The 20,025-nt window shown below is 48.8% G+C and overlaps 2 protein-coding genes across 2 annotated transcripts; one reads left to right on the top strand and one right to left on the bottom strand.

Annotated features, from left to right (window-relative positions):
* The first annotated feature begins 229 nt into the window (after nt 1-229).
* Nucleotides 230-1,168, top strand: LOC136451687 (17.9 kDa heat shock protein 2-like). Its single transcript, XM_066452374.1, has one exon. The coding sequence runs from the start codon at nt 348-350 to the stop codon at nt 843-845; it is 498 nt and encodes a 165-aa protein (XP_066308471.1). The 5' UTR covers nt 230-347; the 3' UTR covers nt 846-1,168.
* A 10,437-nt stretch (nt 1,169-11,605) lies between these two features.
* LOC136451686 (16.9 kDa class I heat shock protein 3-like) lies at nt 11,606-12,413 on the bottom strand. Its single transcript, XM_066452373.1, has one exon. The coding sequence runs from the start codon at nt 12,283-12,285 to the stop codon at nt 11,827-11,829; it is 459 nt and encodes a 152-aa protein (XP_066308470.1). The 5' UTR covers nt 12,286-12,413; the 3' UTR covers nt 11,606-11,826.
* Nucleotides 12,414-20,025: the final 7,612 nt, after the last annotated feature.

Raw genomic sequence — 20,025 nt, 5'->3', positions numbered from 1 at the left:
ACAGGGCAGGTGACCGCCGGCGTCTGTCCAGTGTTTTTTTTTCTCTCTCTGTCCTCCATCTTCCATGCAAGAACTGTCCAGATCACGCATCAGTCCGTCTCAAGCAAATTTACCAAACTGACCCGTTCACACCACTATAGTACAGAAGTACTCCAACTCGATGGAGACGGTGGAAGGCGCCCAGCAGCCGCCGAGCACCCATAAATAGCCGTGCCAGGCCATCAGTCCAGCAGCAGCAGCAAGCATACAGGCCACCTATAGCTAGCTACTACCACATCGATCTGCTTGGGGCTGCCAAGGAACGAAGAGCTAGCGTCTCGAGAAGCTAAGCAAGCAAGCTCTCGAGGATGTCTCTGGTAAGGCTGTTGGACACGCTGGCGCTGGACTCGTGGGTGCGGAACCCGTTCAGCATCTTCGGCACGGCGGTGGCCGCCGACGCGTGGCTAGCCAGCGACACGTCGGCGTTCGCCAACACGTACATCGAGAGCCGGGACACGGCGGCCGCCTACGTGTTCAGCGCCGCGCTCCCGCCCGGCGTGAAGAAGGAGGAGGTGACGGTGGAGGTGGACGAGGGCAACGTGCTCGTCATCACCGGGGAGCGCAGCGTGTCCCGGGAGGAGCGCGTCGGCGATAGGTGGCACCACGTCGAGCGCTGCTGCGCCAGCTTCCTCGGCAGGTTCCACCTCCCCGACGACGCCGCCGTCGACGACGTCAGGGCCGCCATGGAGGCCGGCATGCTCACCGTCACCGTGCCCAAGGTCGGGGCTGCCATCGCCTCCGACGCCGACGAGAAGCCCAACGAGGCTCCGGCGCCGGTGGCCGTCGAGGCCGGCCCTGCCTGCTGATCTTCTGATGCCGACGCTGAGACGGCCGGCTCCCTGTTCCTCGACGCCCCCTGGTGAATGAACCGTAGCGTCCCACGTCGTGCGACAGTGAGGTCGTCGTCGCTCGTTGGTCCGTGCTGTCTGAAAGTCGTCTGCTTCCGTGGTTTGGTCTTTTGGCCTTGCGTACTTTTCCGCGTGATGGATTGAGCTGCCCGTGCATGCATGCGACAAGGAAAACAAAATAGACTATATGCCTGCATGGCCGCACCATGTAATTTCGTCTTTAATGTCTTCCGGTGCTTAGTAAATGAAAATCAAGCTAAGCTTGGAATCCTATATTACTACTTCCGTCTTCATATTCTTTTCGTGAAATTGCTGTCTACTAATTTCTTGGTGGATTATTGTGACAATTTACCGGAACATTTACTTGACGGCGATTTCTTGAACTCGAGAAGTTTAGCATATTTCCTCACAGAAAATCTAGAAATAAATAATTGAGAATTATTCATTCAGTGACAGGGGATTTTGCACAGCAGCTAAGTGTATACTAACTAAAGTCTATTGATATTATGATTTGTCATCTCAGTCTTTTAGAAGTGCTTATTACAAGGGGAGGATGTACGTGTGCATACTATTTGGTGAGTAATATTATCCATATATACAAAAGTATGAGTGAATATCCCCTTTCCCGGGTCCAGATGCAAATTCCGTGTCTCATGTGAGTACACAGAGGTTGTGGGTTAATTACTTAAAACACCAGGGTCGCCGATGCAAAATAGCTTTCCTTTTCTGTTTTCCCCCTTTTATGCATATAATTAGCTGAAACTTTTAAATTTTTTTTAAAAAATTTGTAAAAACGAAAATCCAGTTTTATTTGACTCTTTATGAGTAGATCTATACATAAATGTTCATGCAAATTATATCATTTATAACTTTTCTCAGCTTGCACATATTTTTATATTTATTAGTTACTTGTTGCTCCTATATGTCAAAAACTTTAGACACGTGTCCTCGAGGCTCTACATCTTCCAGCCACATCGAAGCATGACTCAAAATATACCCGATTGGGTGCTCTAACAAGGATAGGGACTGTGAGTTGGATTGTTTATTTGCTATTTACACACTCAAAGTAAGATATGTACTTGCTAACCTTTAGAAAGTTGCAAATTTCATATTCTTATCATCGTAATATCAAAGGTAATTATTTCCTATTTTCAGTTCTTACCATTTTGCATCATTGTATTTGTATCATTCAGAAATCAATAATATCGATGTATATTTTTATACATCATCCAAGCACATGAGCTGCCGCACACACTAATGGTCTCCACATACTCACACACGCATCATGAACTGGCCCAAGACAGGCAGGACCGCGGGCATGGTTTTTGGTTGTAAACGAGAAAGATTAATTGCACCAATGCAAATATCGGCGGCGCGAAGCTTTGTTGATACGGTACGGTCATCATTTTGCGTTGCGACTTATTCGGGCACTTGGCTGTTGAAGATAATGCGCACCAAGTCACCAACACACCACGATCATACCAACTGCAACTAGCTCGTACGGCACCAGCACGCGAATGGGATATTTGTGTGCGGCGTTGTCGGAGGTCACTTGCACTTGCAGGCTAGCTGCTGCCACTTTACTCCGCAGCAGGTCAACCAGCATGCCAAGTTGCGAGCTGAGACAGCGCGGCGCAGCACCGGAACAAACGGGCGTTTTCTGCCATCGATCCGCCTCCGCCACCGCCACCGCCAGGTTGGAGAAGACAAGCGAGCGACGGGGTAAGCTAACGACAAGCGAGTAGCCAACGAGGAACCCGGCGATTATTAAAAAGCCTGAACAGCAGTCAGCAGCATGGAGTGATTGTTGCTGAAGATCCTACAGTTACGTTTTCCGTAAAAGTTTCACGTGGTATAGATAGCTGCGTGTTTGTGTTCTCATCGGGTTTTGACTCTGCTTGAGATTTGCTTGTGCAGCGCATAATTTAAGTTGTGCTTGCAATACAAATATTTATTGTGTCGCCTTGGTGAAGCGGAGCGACCGCGCTGTCACCTTGGCAGTCAGCACCATGCATTGCCTCGCCGCTGTCCGGCGCATCAGCCCCTTGTACGCGTGCGTGATGTAAAGGTTGCCGGACTCGTGCCTCGTAGTGGAAGTGTGAGTGGAACCACAGGCCTAACAACGGGCGGCCGCATTTGCTCTCGTTGGGTTATGCCGCCCAAATCCACGCGATGCGGGCCTTGCGTCGTCGCCGGACCACCCGCCCGTGGCCTTTCCCAGTCGGGCAATGGACTCGGACTCAGGTCTCGTCGCGGTCCTAGTTCATCCAAATAAGGCGCGTAGCAAGGACACTGGATGAAAAGCGAGTTTTTTTTTTTTGCCACGAGAATTCAAACAGGTGAGCTAAAAGTGAGTAAATTGGCTGGACTAAAGTTTTGCCCATTTACACCTCAACAGGTGTAAAACTAGGCTAAAACTCCTTGGGGCCAGCTCGACGCTGGATACCCCCGTCGACAGCAGACAGCAGGCAGGAGGGTAAATTAGTCATTGTAGGATGGAGAACTAAACTTTTTCCATAAATCCAAACACTCCACTGCTGGCACAAAGTTTAGCAGCAGAAATTTAGAGTCTAAATTTTTGCCATAGCCTCTTGTCGGGGACCAATACTAGGGTACTCGAAGAGGAGGAGCTAATGGCCATCAATATTGACTTATCCGAGCAGTCAAGAGCATGGCTACGGCTCCAACCGACCCCAGGCGCGCAAGCTCCGCCTCACCCGACAGGCCGACACCAAGGCCACGGGCTCTGCCTTGCCCGACCTCTGAGGGCTGGCTCCGCCTCGTCCGACCTCTGAGGGATGGCTCCGCCTCGCCTCGCTCGACCTCTGAGGGCTGGCTCCGCCCTTGGGTTTACGCTCCGCCTCGCCCGACCTCTGGCTGCGGGCTCTGCCTCACCCGACCCTGAGGCAGCGGGCTCCGCCTCGTCCGACCCCGAGGCCGCGGTCTCTGCCTCGTCGGACACCTTGCCCGCGGGCTCCGCCTCGCAAGACCTCTGAGGGCTGGCTCCGCCTCGCCCGATCTCCAAGGCTACGAGATCCGCCTCGCCCGACCCTTGGGTTTGCGCTCCGCCTCGTCCGACCCCGAGGCCGCGGTCTCTGCCTCGTCAGACACCTTGCCCGCGGGCTCCGCCTCACAAGACCTCTGAGGGCTGGCTCCGCCTCACCCGATCTCCAAGGCCACGGGATCCGCCTCGCCCGACCCTTGGGTTTGCGCTCCGTCTCGTCCGACCTCTGATCACGGGCTCTGCCTCGCTCGACCCTGAGGCCGCGGGCTCTGGCTCATCCGACCACGAGGCCGCAGACTCCGTCTTGCCCGACGGAGACCCATGCCGCCGCTAACAAGTCTAGGTCCAAGTGTATGGGCCTGGGTCAAAGCTCTGACACCAGGGAAGAGACCGACACACCCCCGATGTAACCCCGTAGCCACGACAGGCCATACCCGAGGGTTCACATCAGGAACAACGTCGAGTGTACTAGGGTTGTTCTGCCTAACCCTCGTACGAACACTGACAGGTGCGTCAGTTCACCACGACGTCCGATAGGACGGAGTGGAGCGCCATGACCGACAGAAGACGCATGCGCATGGCGCCAGTGACGGACAGGGCCGCAACGTGGTGACGTCCCTGTTGATATCTACAGGGTCAGCGGGACCCGCATGAAGGATAAGAAGGATCCGAAGATCCTAAAGAACATTCTCTCTCTCGCGCTCTCTCCTCATTTCTTCCGCTATAACTCGTGCTTTCCCTTGGCCTATAAAAGGAAAAAGTAGGGTGCCCCATGAGGGGCATCTGACCATCGAACAATCGAACGATCGATCTAGGCTAGACCCGATCAAACCATCATGAACCCATCGAACCTCGAATCGATCACAACACAAGCACACGGCTGAGGAGCAACTGAGCTCTCGGCAACCGTTCATTTCTTCCATTAGAGACTTAGGACATGTCCCTCTCTCTTCCGTTTGTAACCCCTACTACAAACTTTCAGTGCTAGTAACACGAGCAGCAGCAATGAGCTGGACGTAGTAACATTCTGCCCGAACTAGTATAAACCTCGTGTCCCCTAAGCACACCATCCGAGCCAGACGCGCAATATTAGAAATTTACTTGTTGGTGGTGACTCGAAACACCGACAGTTGGCGCGCCAGGTAGGGGCCTTTTGCATGTCTCGACATCCACACCAGACCTCGGATGGCTAGTCACAACGTCAGCTGGGTCCCAGGCGTGCACGTGCGCTTTGGGGACCTAGACTTCATCATCACGACGGAGGAAGAGTTGGTGTTGGCTCTCGCCGCCATCCAACCTCTCTACTCCACGGACTTCGACACGATCGCCGAGGCACTTAAGGAGCTGCAGCTACACACACCGGAGGCCCGCCCCCCTGGGGGGCGACCAGCTCCTCGACTTCGACTACGGGAGGTTAGAGCGCCAGCTCGGCACCTCCCTAGGACCCCGACCGTCCTGGGAGGACCTGCGCCACCTCACCTTCTCGTTCACCAACATCATGGTGCAGCTCGCTGGAGGAGAACCGCTCTCTCCAGAATACCTCATCCGGAGCGCTTCGACGACGCTCCCGCTCAGTCTGTGCAACGCCGCAGAGACCGTTGGCCACCTTGTGGTGCAACGCACTCCTCGGTCCCCTATGAACGATGAGTTCGTAGGGATGACCGAATATGTCATGGAATCTTTCCACGACCTCCTCGCGGGAGAGTCAAAGTCACCCTACGGCTTTGACTCCAGCAGGGGGAGCCATCACCCCTCTCGTCAATGTTTCATGGTAGGTACCCCCGAGGGACATGTCGAAAGCATTCACGAGGAAGAGGCTACCCCAATAAACGACCTCGATGATGAGGCCGAGGAGGATGCAGGGGCCCCACCTCACCTATGGGTGGAGCAGCTAAAGGCCCGACACCAAGAGCTCAAGGAAGCACGACTCCAGCTCGAGTAGGAACACGCGGAGCTCGATCGAGAGATCGAGTGCCACGGAGACGGTGGGCGTGCACGCGCCATGGACGAGGATGCCGGCGAAGATGCCTCCAACCACCCCAGCAAGAAGAAGAACAAGCAGCGATGCGAGGGCTCGCTCTTGGCCGCCACCGACCGCAAGGGGCGTCGGAAGCCCTTAGAGGGTACCCCGAACCACTTCGAGAAGCTACTCAAAGGGCCATGCCCGAACCATGCCTTTTCTGTCAAGCATCTCTACAAGGACTGTGGCCTTGTGAAGTAGTTCATGTCCGAGGGCTCTAACAAGGGGGAGCACAGGAGGGACCCCAAGCCGGCCGCAGACGACACCGAGGGGAATGACGGTGGCTTTTCGACACTGGATGGCTGCCTTATGATCTTCAAGGGTCGGCGGCCTATGACTCCAAGCGCCGCAAGAAGCTTGCGCGCCGTGAGGTCTATACGACCAAGCCGGCCGCGCCTGCGTTCCTCCGATGGTCGGAGTCCGCCATAACCTTTGATTGGACCGACCACCCGAAGAGCGTCCCGTAACCGAGGAGATAGACCCGATCATTGACATGAAGCGGCTCACCAAGGTACAGATGGATAGAGGCAGTGGCCTCAACATCATGTACGCCGAAACACTCGACGCCGTGGGCATCGATCGCTCGTGCATCCGATCGACCGGTGTGCCTTTTCACGGCATCGTGCTAGAAAAGCAAGCCGTACCACTTGGGCAGATTGATCTGCCCATCACCTTTGGGGATCCGTCCAATTATAGGACGGATACCCTCACCTTCGAGGTGGTTGGGTTCCATTAAAACAACCACGCCATCCAGGGACGTCCATGCTATGTGAAGTTCATGGCCGTCGCCAACTACACCTACCTAAAGCTGAAGATGCCAGAACCATGCAGGGTCATCACCATTGGCACCTCCTTCCAGCGCACCTACGAGTGCGAGGTCGAGGGCTGTGATCATGCCACGGCAATCGTTGCCTCCAAGGAACTTGCGTCCATCAGGAAGGAGGTTACCGAAGAAGCGCCCGACCCCAAGCAGTCGACCGGGTCTTTTGAGCTTGTGGAGGGCGCCAAGGAGGTCCTCATAGACCCCAGCAGCTCTAAAGGCAAAGCGGTGCGCATTGGCACCACGCTTTTCTCCGAATAGGAAAGCGCGCTCGTCGACTTCCTCCGCGCCAACAGAGATATCTTTGCGTGGAAACCCTTAGACATGCTAGGCATTCCGAGAGAAGTCGCCGAGCACACCTTGAAGATTAGGCCAGGATCCAAGCTGGTGAAGCAACGCCTGTGTCGCTTCGAGGAAGGGAAGCGTAGGGCCATCGGCGAGGAAATTGCGAAGCTTTTAGCGACCGGGTTCATCAAGGAAGTATACCACCCCGAGTGGCTAGCAAATGCCATTCTTATACAAAAGAAGAGTGGGAAATGGAGAATGTATGTTGACTACATGGGTCTCAACAAGGTGTGTCCAAAGGATCCGTTTTCTTTGCCACGCATAGACCAAGTAGTCGACTCAACCTCAGGGTGCGAAACCCTTTGCTTCCTTGATGCGTACTCCGGGTACCATCAAATCACGATGAAAGAGTCCAACCAGCTCATGACATCTTTCATCACCCTGTTCGGATCGTTCTGCTATGTTACAATGCCGTTCGGTCTGAAGAACGTTGGGGCTACATACCAGCGTTGTATGCTCAAATGTTTTAGGGCCTCATCGGGCGAACCGTTGAGGCCTACGTGGACAACATCATGGTCAAGTCCAAACGGGCTGACCAGGTCATAGCTGACCTTGAGCAGACCTTCGCAAAACTCCGAGCAAACGACATTAAGCTCAACCCCGAGAAGTGCGTTTTTGGAGTCCCGAGGGGTATGCTGCTGGGTTTCATCGTCTCCGAGCGTGGCATCGAAGCCAACCCGGAGAACATCTCGGCCATCACAAGGATGGGCCTGATTCAGAATGTAAAGGGGGTACAGTGAGTTATAGGGTGCCTCGCTGCGCTGAGTCGCTTCATCTCGCGCCTCAGCGAACGAGGTCTCCCCATCTATCGACTTCTGAAGAAGGCCGACCTTTTCAAATGGACGCCCGAGGCCCAGGAGGCACTTGACTCGGTCAAGCAGCTTCTGACGAAGGCCCCAATTCTGGTCCCTCCAACCAACGGAGAACCACTTCTGCTCTACATTGCGGCCACCACACAAGTAATCAGCGCCGCCCTGGTGGTGGAACAAGAAGAAGAGGGGCACGCCCTCAAAGTCCAACGTCTCATGTACTTCATTAGCGAGGTCTTGTCCGATTCCAAAACCCGCTACCCCAAATCTAGAAGCTCCTGTACGCCGTCCTTATTGCTAAGAGAAAGTTGCGTCACTACTTTGAGTCGCATACGGTGACGGTCGTGACGTCCTTCCCCGTCGGTGAGGTTGTCCAAAACCAAGATGCCACAGGAAGAATCGCAAAGTGGGCACTCGAGCTGATGGGTCAAGGCATTTCGTATGCCCCCTGGACGGCTATCAAGTCCCAAGTGATGGCTGATTTCGTTGCAGAGTGGATCGAGGTCCAAATGCCGTCGGCAGTCGTCGACCAGGAGTACTGAACGATGTACTTCGACGGATCGCTGGTGAAGAAAGGCGTCGGCGCGGGGCTAGTCTTTGTTTTGCCCCTCGGGGTACGCATGAGGTACATGGTTCGCATCCATTTCCCTTCCTCCAACAATGTGACCGAGTATGAGGCGCTCAACAGTTCGCTTCGCCTCATTCCATCCAAGCCCAATTGCACTATTCTTCAACTCCATGAACCATGTATATTCCTTTTTCATATTATCCCACTTATTCTTGAGTTGTTTCTTTGTTAGCTTCTGACCAGGTTTTTCTTCATGCTTAGATATAACATTTTTCCAACTAGTCCTATTGAAAAATCCCAATGGCCTATTCCCAGCTTCTATCTCTCCTTTGCAGATATCAATAAAATGCCTCACATTGGCATCACACCAATCTGCCTTATCAGCCATTCTTGAATGAAGAAAAAAAACTTTGATTCAATTCAGTTACCATAACATGACTACGAGTATCACACCAATTTATGCAGTGATCAGTACCAGAAGGAAGAAGTACCCATTATACTACAAAGGAAGACGGTCTGATACTTCTACCACACAAGAACTAGTGTCTATCTCTATACTCTTGTCCTTCAATTCATCCATGGTATATCTAGTCTGACACAAGTATATTTCACATAACACAGTTTATAAAACCTTCGTGTGCACAAGCCAATTTACTACTCGAATGAACACGCCATGTGTTTGTTTTCTCAATATACTCCATGAATAAATAATGGCTACCTACTTGTATCTATGGGACAGCACATAGCACAATGGGGAATTCAGTATGCTTGAGCTCCTAGAGACTCACCTCGAATCCTGACTCACGCAATCTCGTCCACTCGAGTGCCTGTAGATCCGGGGCTGCTAGCCATGGATTTGCGCCGCCGGCGGCTCCTGCAGCTTGGTCCGGGGAGGAGACAAAAGGGGCGGCCACCAGCACGGCCCCAGGAGAGAGGTCGGTGGCGTCCCGCTGGAGGCAGCAGCCCGCTGCGACGAAGAAAGGGCGACGGCGGCCCGTTGGCGGCGGTGACAGGGCGGCGGCGTCCCGCTGCCGGCGGCGACCCGCTGCGACGGACAGGGCGGCGGCGGCCCTAGGGGAGGAAGAGAGGGCGGGATGCGCTCTTGCCGGGGAGTAGCGGCCGCCGTCGCCGATGACGAAGGAAGTGCCGCTGCCGGCCCGTGCGCTAACCCTAGCGCGGCCTGCGGTTGTGGACAGAGGAGAGCGATGGTTCTGGACCAGAGAAAGAGAGGAGAGCGATGGAAAATATCGAACCGGTACGTTGTAAAGAGTGGCAGGCGGGTAATTTGGTGCAAAACTAATCCTTCGCAGCCGGTGAAAGCTAGGTAGGAGGCGCCGCGGGAATACAACGTCGCGCGAAGCTGCTTTTTATGGAAGTGCCGCGCTATCTCTGCACGCTTTGGTTAGCTTTGTACTTTTTCGGCAGCCACGGCACTTTAGAAGTCAAACCAAACAGACCTCGGCTGTTGAAGATAATGCGCACCAGCACGCCACGATCATACCAACTGCAACTAGCTCGTACGGCACCAGCACGCGAATGGGATATTTGTGTGCGGCGTTGTCGGAGGTCACTTGCACTTGCAGGCTAGCTGCTGCCACTTTACTCCGCAGCAGGTCAACCAGCATGCCAAGTTGCGAGCTGAGACAGCGCGGCGCAGCACTGGAACAAACCGGCGTTTTCTGCCATCGATCCGCCTCCGCCACCGCCAGGTTGGAGAAGACAAGCGAGCGACGGGGTAAGCTAACGACAAGCGAGTAGCCAACGAGGAACCCGGCGATTATTAAAAGGTCTGAACAGCAGTCATCAGCAAAATGCCCAAGACAAGCGAGCGACGGGGTAAGCTAACGACAAAATGTTGCTGAAGATCCTACAGTTACGTTTTCCGTAAAAGTTTCACGTGGTATAGATAGCTGCGTGTTTGTGTTCTCATCGGGTTTTGACTCTGCTTGAGATTTGCTTGTGCAGCGCATAATTTAAGTTGTGCTTGCAATACAAATATTTATTGTGTCGCCTTGGTGAAGCGGAGCGACCACGCTGTCACCTTGGCAGTCAGCACCATGCATTGCCTCGCCGCTGTCCGGCGCATCAGCCCCTTGTACGCGTGCGTGATGTAAAGGTTGCCGGACTCGTGCCTCGTAGTGGAAGTGTGAGTGGAACCACAGGCCTAACAACGGGCGGCCGCATTTGCTCTCGTTGGGTTATGCCGCCCAAATCCACGCGGTGCGGGCCTTGCGTCGTCGGGCAATGGACTCGGACTCAGGTGGTGTCGTCGCGGTCCTAGTTCATCCAAATAAGGCGCGTAGCAAGGACACTGGATGACAGGCGAGTAGCCTCTTTTTTTTTTCCACAAAGATTCAAACAGGTGGACTAAAAGTAAGTAAATGGACTGGACTAAAGTTTTGCCCATTTACACCTCAAGGGGTGTAAAACTAGGCTAAAACTCCTTTAGAGCTAGCTGGACGCTGGATACCCCGTCTACAGTAGACAGCAGGTAGGAGGGCAAATTAATCATTGTAGAATGAAGGACTAAACTTTTGCCATGAATCTAAATACTCCACTGCCGGCATAAAGTTTAGCCGCAGAAATTTAGAGGCTAAACTTTTGCATTGCCTCTAACTCGCGCAGCAAACTAGCAAGGACATAACCGGCCGGAAAGGAAAGTCTCGAGCGAGTGCTCGCTGCGGTGTCCTTGTCCGTGAGTTAAGGCTAGGCCAAGGACGACCCGTTCACACTTCTCCCCAGCCAGTCTTATCTTACTTTTAGGCGAGTAGTCACCGCCCACTAGTCCCGTTTGGATTCGCTGAAAAAATAAATTAAAATATTATTTTAACTAATTTATTATAAAAAAATACGATTTTAATTAAAAAAAATTAAAAAGTACGAATTATAAGAGAAACGGGTAGAACACAACAGTCAGCGGCAACAGGCCCACCACCACTTCTGCGGTCGGGCACTCGGCAGTTCCGCACCGGCGTGATGGACTTGTTTGTATGGGCCGAATCGAGCTAGGACATTTGTTTGAAATAGCGTTCGACAAGCGCTGATTTGACAAAGCTTCGATTATCTTTTACTGTATATACGTCAAAGTTTCATCGAAGCACGTAAATTAGTATTGCGAAAAATAAAGCAAACATATAAAGAAAGCAGTTTATTTTAATTTACACATTAATCATTACATCAAACACGTACAGTATGTGCTCTGCACTGACACACACACAACCATAACGCGCACGGGTCCAACTGGCAGACATAACACTGACCGACATGACACGAGACCATGTGACACGGCAGGACTCAGACACACTTGGACCATACAGGACCCGGGCGCGACGGATACCTCGTGCGACGCGACCTTGAACGAACAGCGAAATCCTTAGCCCGAGATCTCGACGCTCTTCACCTCGGGCTTCTTGACCTCGGCCTTGGGCACGGTGACCGTGAGCACGCCGTTCTCCAACCCGGCCTTCACCTCCTCCGTCTTGGCGTTCTCCGGCAGGCGGAAGCGCCTGAGGAACATGCCGCTGCTGCGCTCCACGCGGTGCCACTTGTCGCTCTTGTCCTCTTTCTCCTTGCTGCGCTCGCCGCTGATGACCAGCACGTTGCCGTCCTCCACCTCCACCTTGACCTCCTCCTTCTTGACGCCGGGGATGTCGGCCTTGAACACGTGCGCCTCGGGTGTCTCCTTCCAGTCGATGCGGACGTTGGCGAAGGCCGCCGTGTCGCGGTCCGTCGACGCCGCCGCGGCGGGCACTACGGAGCGGAAGACGTCGAAGGGGTCCCAGAAGTCGGCGAAGGGGTCGAACACGTTGGTGCTGCGCCTGACGAGCGACATTGTCGTCGGTTGGGTTTGCTGAGTGCTGAGAGATACTCTGGATGGATTGCTGAAGTGCTTGTTCGCAGCTGGAGCTACTTGTATCGCTAAGCTTTGCTTTGATCTGTGTTGATAAGGTGCTAGGAGCCTGGGAGTGGGGCAGAGTATTTATAGGTTCGTCAGGAACAAATCTTGAATGCTCTCGACCTCTCATGTTTCGCTCTGGACTGTTCTGGTATCGCGTTATTTAGTTACTCATTTTCTTTCTTCCTTCCGGCCTACTAGAAAGGAACACGATGCTCTAGAGTAGTCTGGTGATTCTTGGCACTCAGCTTTATCTTTGAGCCTGATTGGTTGAGCACCAATCCCTGTCATGCCAATTTCAAGGCAAGCTAAAATGCGGGTGTACTAATATTAGGGCAAATCAATATCTTGGCAAACTAACTAAGGTTGGTAATTAGTTTGCTACCAGCGAGAGAGGAAAATGTTGTCTTGCCAAAATTTTGGAAGAAATCGTCAATGTTTTGGTACCAAACCAATTGCATACCAAAACTTTAAACAGGCCCTTTGTTTCCCATCCGCAAGCCCGCGCAAACTACTTTGATCTGATCATCAGGAAAAACCAATAGAGCGGTGTCATGTTTGTGGATCAATGCTTGATGGGTTTGGTTGGCAAGGAAAATCGAGGCGAATGATTGCCGGACGACGGTGTCTGGCGCCGATGCCGGAATGGGCAGCGCTTGTCCTTCTCGATGGTAGCCTGGCACTTCACCCAATCGCAAAACTGCTAGGAGTAGGAGTGGTTTGCTACGGCCACATTCTTTGCATCGTGTTACTGTGGTACTGGAGCATTCCAGTCCAGTGCTGCACTTTTCACAGGTGCACTCTCTCCCCTTCTCCCCCTCACCTTCCCTTAGCTCCCTCTCCTCACTAGGAGGATCTTGGTCCCGCTCTCCTCGGAGGTCATCAGCTCCTGTCGCTCTCTTGTTTTTAAATGTGCGGATCATGTACGGAACCGATATCCTTGATTGTAAAGTGATGATTAATTGTTTCATTCTTTGTGTTGTCTACAGGTTTTGGGATTGTGCAATGATAACCTTTTTTTAGACTGAGACAATGGAATTGTGTAGTGATGATTAGTTATTTCATCCTTCCATGATTCTTGCTATGCATTGGTTTTGTGATGACAATGTCATTATATCTTAGCAATTCTCTTTTGCATGTGTTGTTTTGTTTTCGTTAGTTGCTACATTTTGTGCATTTGTTACTAACTATAAGTCCATTGTCAATGATATCTTCACTTCACATTATTTGTTGGTTGTTCTATTACTGAGAACACTCCATTGCCAATGATGTATTTATTCCTATCACTCTCTCCACTTTCTTAATTAAAAACCTAGTTTGTTGGTAAGATATTTCCCCTTGGCTTTTTAGGGAGACCAGGTAAATGTTTGATCAGTTTGGTGATTTCTAGCTGCTTGCAGAGCTTCTCCACTCTCGCTAGAAAGGCTCCTACTATAAATATGGACCCTCCTCTTTCACTTGTAGCACACACACCTTGTACCACTCTCCCAAGATATGGACCTACTCACCCAAGAAAGCTCCTGCTATAATTTTTGCTATCCATAAGAGGAGGTACTAAATTTTGTTAAACGAAAAAAGGTTCTAATAAATCATGTTACCAAATCTAAGAATGATCTAAAAAGCTCGAGTATTGTTGAAAGCACAATATGCAAAGTACTAGTACGTGTGAAGCTATAATCAGAGCAAATGCTTTGTGACTAGCGTAGACCTAGAGCATAACCACAAACTAATCAATTTGGTTGGTTAGGTGACAGGAGTACACATACTGCATATTAGTGTTCTTACTGAATAGGAATCCGTCATCTATAGATGACACTAACACACTACTACATTTTATTGATACTACTACAAGATGACTCCTATGTATAAACTATTTATACCTTGCCACCTCTTAAAATAAGAGTCAGTTTCATCTCGGAAGTGTTTGAAGACGGAAGACCCATCCTGCAGTAAAAGCAGAAAACAAACAAATCTCTGAGAAATTATTATGAGATTATGAGTAGAAACGATATTAGATTATGAGGGGTGTGCCTGAGTAGGGGATCCGTAGAGCTCGAGAGAGGCTGCTGTTTGTCTCACCTGTTGTCTAACGACGGTGGGCAACGGGCCTTGTCCTCCTTCTCCTTGGTGGCGTCGTCCCTCTTCTTCTTGGTGGCCGTGCACCACTGGCTGTGCGAGTTTATAGCGCCGAGTGAGTAGCCAGTGTTGGTGCTGCACACGCCGCAAGCCACCTAGAACAAGCTCTTCTACACGGGCTTAGGCACAGTGGTGGTCGGCTTGGCTTCTGCTGCACGAGAGATTTGAAGACAAGACATAAGAGAGACAGATGGATGGATGATCCAGTGATCGATGCGCTGATGCAACGGGTGGATGGAGATGACCAGTCATAAAGGTATGAAAAAAGTGAGAGTAAAGGCATCAGTATACTGCAGAAACAACATATTGACACCTAGAAAAGTCATATTATATATTCCGACTACTAAGAGGCCACCTGAGGTGCATAGGATTTGATGCAAAGGATGATTGCAATAAAAAGTGTAGTAAATTTGTTTAATAGTAAATTTGTTTAAAGTAATATAAAAGAAAAATCCTAGTTTTTCTTACAACATAAAATCAGATCAAGACGAGACACTGAGAAGTGTCTTTTGGACAGATGTTGTTAGAATATCTAATTACAAAGTTTAAGGAGGCTATGTAACATCCAACATCACTTTTAGTACAGATGTATATGATATGTATTTTTCACCTATTATTGGTAAATAACCATGACAAGATAATGCTATTTGGAAGTGCACTACTATAGGACCAAAAAACTAAGACATTTTAATGGTTATCTAATACTTTCTTGATTACAAATGGATAAAAAATGCCAACAACGATAATCAGAGACCAAGATCAATTAATTGCAAATGCTATAAAAGCAACATTTTCAATATTAGTAAGAACTTTTTTGCTCATATTTAAATAACTGGAGCGAAAATAGATGGGCTATTTTCCTGCAAAACCAATTTGTACAAGGAACTGAAATATTATGTAAAGATTTCATTGACAACATAAGAATTTCAACCAAGGTTTTGGATACCGACATATTTCATGAGCTCATTTTATCCTTTTTAAGTACAACAAAAGGAGTGAAAGCACAAATGCATTGTTTAAGGGATATGTGACACAAAAGGATACAATTGTGAATTTCTTTGATACATATGAGAACATATAAGAAAACAACTTGTCAACATTAGACCATTGCAGATACAATTATGAAGTTAATGGTTAAAACAAATGATCATATAATGGTCTGGAGCAACTTGCATCGATAATCTATACAAGTTTAATATTTCAAAAGGTTCAAATTGAATTCAAAAATGCAATAGCATATGGGGTGAAAGATATTATTCCTAAAAGAATGTTTGAATTAAAAAAGAAAAATGCATTACAATGACTGAATTCGGAGAATATTAATACAAAGTTGAAGTAACAGATAATAATAAGCTGCACTTCAAATGCTCATGCAGGAAGTTAGAGCGTGACGGGATACACTATTGTCATCTGTTAAATATTGTAGAGAGGTTATACTTGGCATTAATGTAGCACCCTGGCTAGAAACACCACCAGAGGCTACAAGACAACACCTAAATTCTACTAAATTTTAGAGATTATTAGAAATTTGACAGAGTTTCCCTAGTAAACTAGAACTCTGAACAGGCAAAGCATACAACATAGATGATGTAACCTCATAAGTAAAGACGTAATCATCATTATCCCTAGCAAAGACCATCTCATCCAAAACAACCTTTAAGCGACCTCTTAATTTTTCTATATATTATAGTTGCAAAACTTCGAATTAGATAATTAAGCATGTTTAACTAAGTGGTTCGCTCGTGAATGTGCTACTCCCGGTCCCATGCATGTCACGATCAATTGGTACCTAAAATCCAAATAAACACAAGAGTGAGTAAAACACTCAGCAAGTACATTTAGAACAAGAAAAATAACTACTAAATCCGTTTTAAATTATAGTTCGTTCGACTTTTTTGACCTCAAGTTTGACCACTCGTAAGTCAAACGAACTATAATTTCGAACGGAGGGTGTACAACATATGAATTCATGAACAAAGAACCAGGACATCCATGAAATAGTAGTTTCCGCCTAAAACAGGCGTACTTGAATCCTTAGTATTTACCGGTAAAGCCAAGCAAGTGGAGCCAGCACTTACTCACAAGGACATGACCATAAGAACCAAATTGCACATTCAGATCCATCGGACCAGGAATTGAATGTCAATAAAAACCTTGAAATCAGAACTTGAATTTGAAAACCACACTGGACATTTGGATTCCCCAGAATATATGAATTGAATGTAAAGGAAGACATGGAACTCGAATCACATGAAGATGAACATAGCACATGAAACAATCAAACTAATTGAGTACGCCTAGACACAAGTTTGTCATGCACTTGCCTTAACCTTAGCGAGAATCCGGCGTCCCACCCTCGGCATCGGCACTTCACACACCTTTTTCTTTCGCTTGCTTTTCCCTTTGTTTCCCTGCCCTTTCCTATTTTCTTTAGCCGGCACCATGTCGTTTACCTATTACTAATCGAGGACCAGCAACAGTACCTTGTGCTTCACGGTAACTTCAGCACAACACAGTTTAATCAACGCCCAGTAAACATGGTACTTTGACAGGAGTTGGCCGAGCAACAAGGGTATAGTAGGAAGAGAGTTTTGGCAGTGTCGACTAGAGGGAAGCACAATTCTCCGGTAACTGCTTGCTGGGTCATGCAACAGAAGAAGATTCTGGATTGCTCTTGCTGACATGCTTTGTACCATCGTTGTAATATAATGTTAGCTTGTCATGGTAAATGGTGATTGACCTTGAGAACCCTCATCAGTATCCAATTACCCAATGGATACGGGGAATTTGGTCATGAGCAAGAATGGGGCCGAGAATTGAGCTGGACAACTCCCTCCGTTCCATTTTAACTGCTCGTCTGTAGTTCAAAAAAATCCCAAAATGAAGGGCTCCTTGGCATCTGAAGCAGAGCAGTCCTAGTAGCTGCAAGTACAGGCATGGAAATAAAAAAAAGCTACCTGAGTGCTCTTGTCCACACGTTTGAATTGCCACCGAGCGGAGGACAAAAAAAATCTCCACCGAGCATGTCCACACCTGCGAGGGAGTATCCTCTTTTCGCCCTCACGCACGGAGTCGCCCCGCGCCCATCACCGACCGCGCGCGCACCCGCCCCAAGCACCTACGCCGCTCGCTCCCTCGTCGTCCGTCCATCTCCCATCGCCATCACGCACACCGCTGACCTCGCCATGGCCGCTGGGCGCATGTGGTGTGGCGCCTCAGGTCTTCCCTAGACGAACTAAGGGCACCCACGAGCATGTGAGGTGCTGGTGGTGCTCACGCGCCGTGGCTCGCCGGAGGCTCCGACCCCGACGGCTAGAATCGACCGGCCCGGCTTTCTCCTCCCCTATGTTGCATATATATGTTTCAAGTGTTTCATGCGTTCCACATGTATGTTGTAATTGTTTTATCTTGATGTTGCAAAAGTAGATCGAGGAATGTTGCACATATTGCATATGTTGCAAGTGTTTTATAGGCACGTTGCAAGAGTTTGCTCAAAATGTTTCATCTATTTCCAGACATATATTGCAATCGTTTTTTATCTGGATGTTAGATATATATCAACAGTATGTTCCAAATGTTCAGTTATTTTAGTCTTATATTGCAACAAGTGGTTTCATGTTGCAAGCTGCAAGTGTTTTATTTTGAATGTTTCATGTGTTTCACACACATGTCGCAAGAGCATGCTTCCAATTGCTTAATCTGTTTTCAGTCTTATGTTGCATTCATGTTGCAAGTGTTTTATGTTGTTCGGCCAGGGACGAGCCGGGAGCCGTCGGATGGGGCACGCAGCGCGACCGGGGGGGGGGGGGGGGGGTGATGGGGCCGGCGGACGAGGGTGCTGCAGGTCGGGCCACGCTGGGGGCGTGATCGTCCTCAACCTTTCATCCCGGCTCTTGTGTGTCGCCCGCGCGAAGAGTCGGAGAGAGAGAGAGAGAGAGAGAGAGAGAGAGAGAGAGAGAGAGAGAGAGAGAAGGGGTTTAGGGGAAGGACCGACGGGTGCAGAGAAGGGGCGGAGCACACTCGTGGGCGGGGTGAAGGCGGATGGGGATGGGGTGGGCTGCGTGTCCGTCCAGACGTACATGTGCTAGCCACGCCCAGGAAAAAACCATAAAACATATAAATTCTCGTAAAAAGGCAAAACCATCTATCCACAACTATGATAGACTTTAATAATCATTTCTATATATTAACATGTGTTTAATCTATATATGTAGTCCTTTCGGAGGTAAAGAAAGAATACCTGTGGGAAAATAAAGGCCAAAGACCCTACATATGATGCTCTAAGTGGGGCAGTGGTAAGTATTTCTCCACTTAAACACTTTTTTTACCAAGAACCCTTTTTTGTGTTGTGCGTTGTTGGAGATTAGCCGATAAAAAGAGAGAAATGTGAGATAAAGCAAGATTTTCGGAAAAGTAGCTAAATAACACAAACTTTCACAGGTCTTGGTGACAAAGGGAGAGCTTTGACAATTAGAGCATCTCCCAGAGTACCAAAATAGTTTTCCAATCCAGGAATTTTGGTAAGGTTAAAAAAACTCATCTCCAATTACTCCCAAACCCACATTCCAATCTTTTGGCACTCGGAAAAAACCATCCCCACAAGCGTAAAGTTATGCATGCGTATCGTCATGCCAATCTAGAGGTGGAAGGACGTGGAGAAGAAAACAAATAGGACAGAGTTCCCGATGCAAATGTACAAGAGAGAAATAAAGTATAAAATTAGTTAGTGTGATTTAAAAATAATTTAGGATTCCTAATGTAAATCTTTTATGCGTGAGATTTTGAAAACTGTTGGAGTTGTAGCTTTTTTGTCTCCTAATATATTTTGCAAAGGTTTGAAAATCTGTTTTTTGTAGTATTTTTTTAGATTGCATCGGAGATGCTCTTATGAAAACAATAGCAAAGCAGTAGACCAAGGATTAATGGGAAGTGCATAGGAGTATAACAATCTTAAACATAAACACCATGTTCGCTTGATCGTTTCTGTGCTTATAAGTCGGACGATGTTGTTTTGTTACGAGAGAAAAATAATGTATCATGACTGATAAGCATGGCTGATACGATCAAGCGAACATGATAAAAAATACAAATATTTATATGCGTAATAAGTATCACCAAGTTAATTATAAAATATATTTTATATAAAAATATGCTTAAGATATAGATGTATTTTTTGTAAACTTAGTTAAATTACTTTTTGGAAAACTATATTTTCCAAAAAAAAAAAAAAATTACGGGGCAGGACATGTGGCACACTGGTAGCGTGTTACCTGTCCCTGGAATCAAAATTATTCAGGGGAAAATAAATTCTGCAAGCACAATGAAGAGAGGGCCCTAGTCCTTATCCTTACCCCCAACGAGCAGGACGTAGACTTCTCTGGAACAACGTGGGGCCTTCCTGACAGAGACAGAGACAGAGACAACGGGAAGAAAGCTCTCGTCTCTCTGGAAAGCAAAAGAAGACCAGGGGAGAGCGGAGAGAACTCCAGACGATTCAGCGACCGCTCTTGACGAAGCTATAAATACGTCACCCCACAAGGC

The sequence above is a fragment of the Miscanthus floridulus genome, chromosome 5 (genome assembly GCF_019320115.1).
Source record: "Miscanthus floridulus cultivar M001 chromosome 5, ASM1932011v1, whole genome shotgun sequence".
Classification (NCBI taxonomy): Eukaryota; Viridiplantae; Streptophyta; class Magnoliopsida; order Poales; family Poaceae; genus Miscanthus; species Miscanthus floridulus.
Note: the sequence above shows the minus strand (reverse complement) of the source record. Positions and strands in the feature narration are given on the sequence as shown.

What these genes read in the sequence shown, in the direction of transcription:
- LOC136451686 (XM_066452373.1), bottom strand. Translation starts at nt 12,285, where the DNA reads ATGTCGCTCGTCAGGCGCAGCACCAACGTGTTCGACCCCTTCGCCGAC.
- LOC136451687 (XM_066452374.1), top strand. Translation starts at nt 348, where the DNA reads ATGTCTCTGGTAAGGCTGTTGGACACGCTGGCGCTGGACTCGTGGGTG.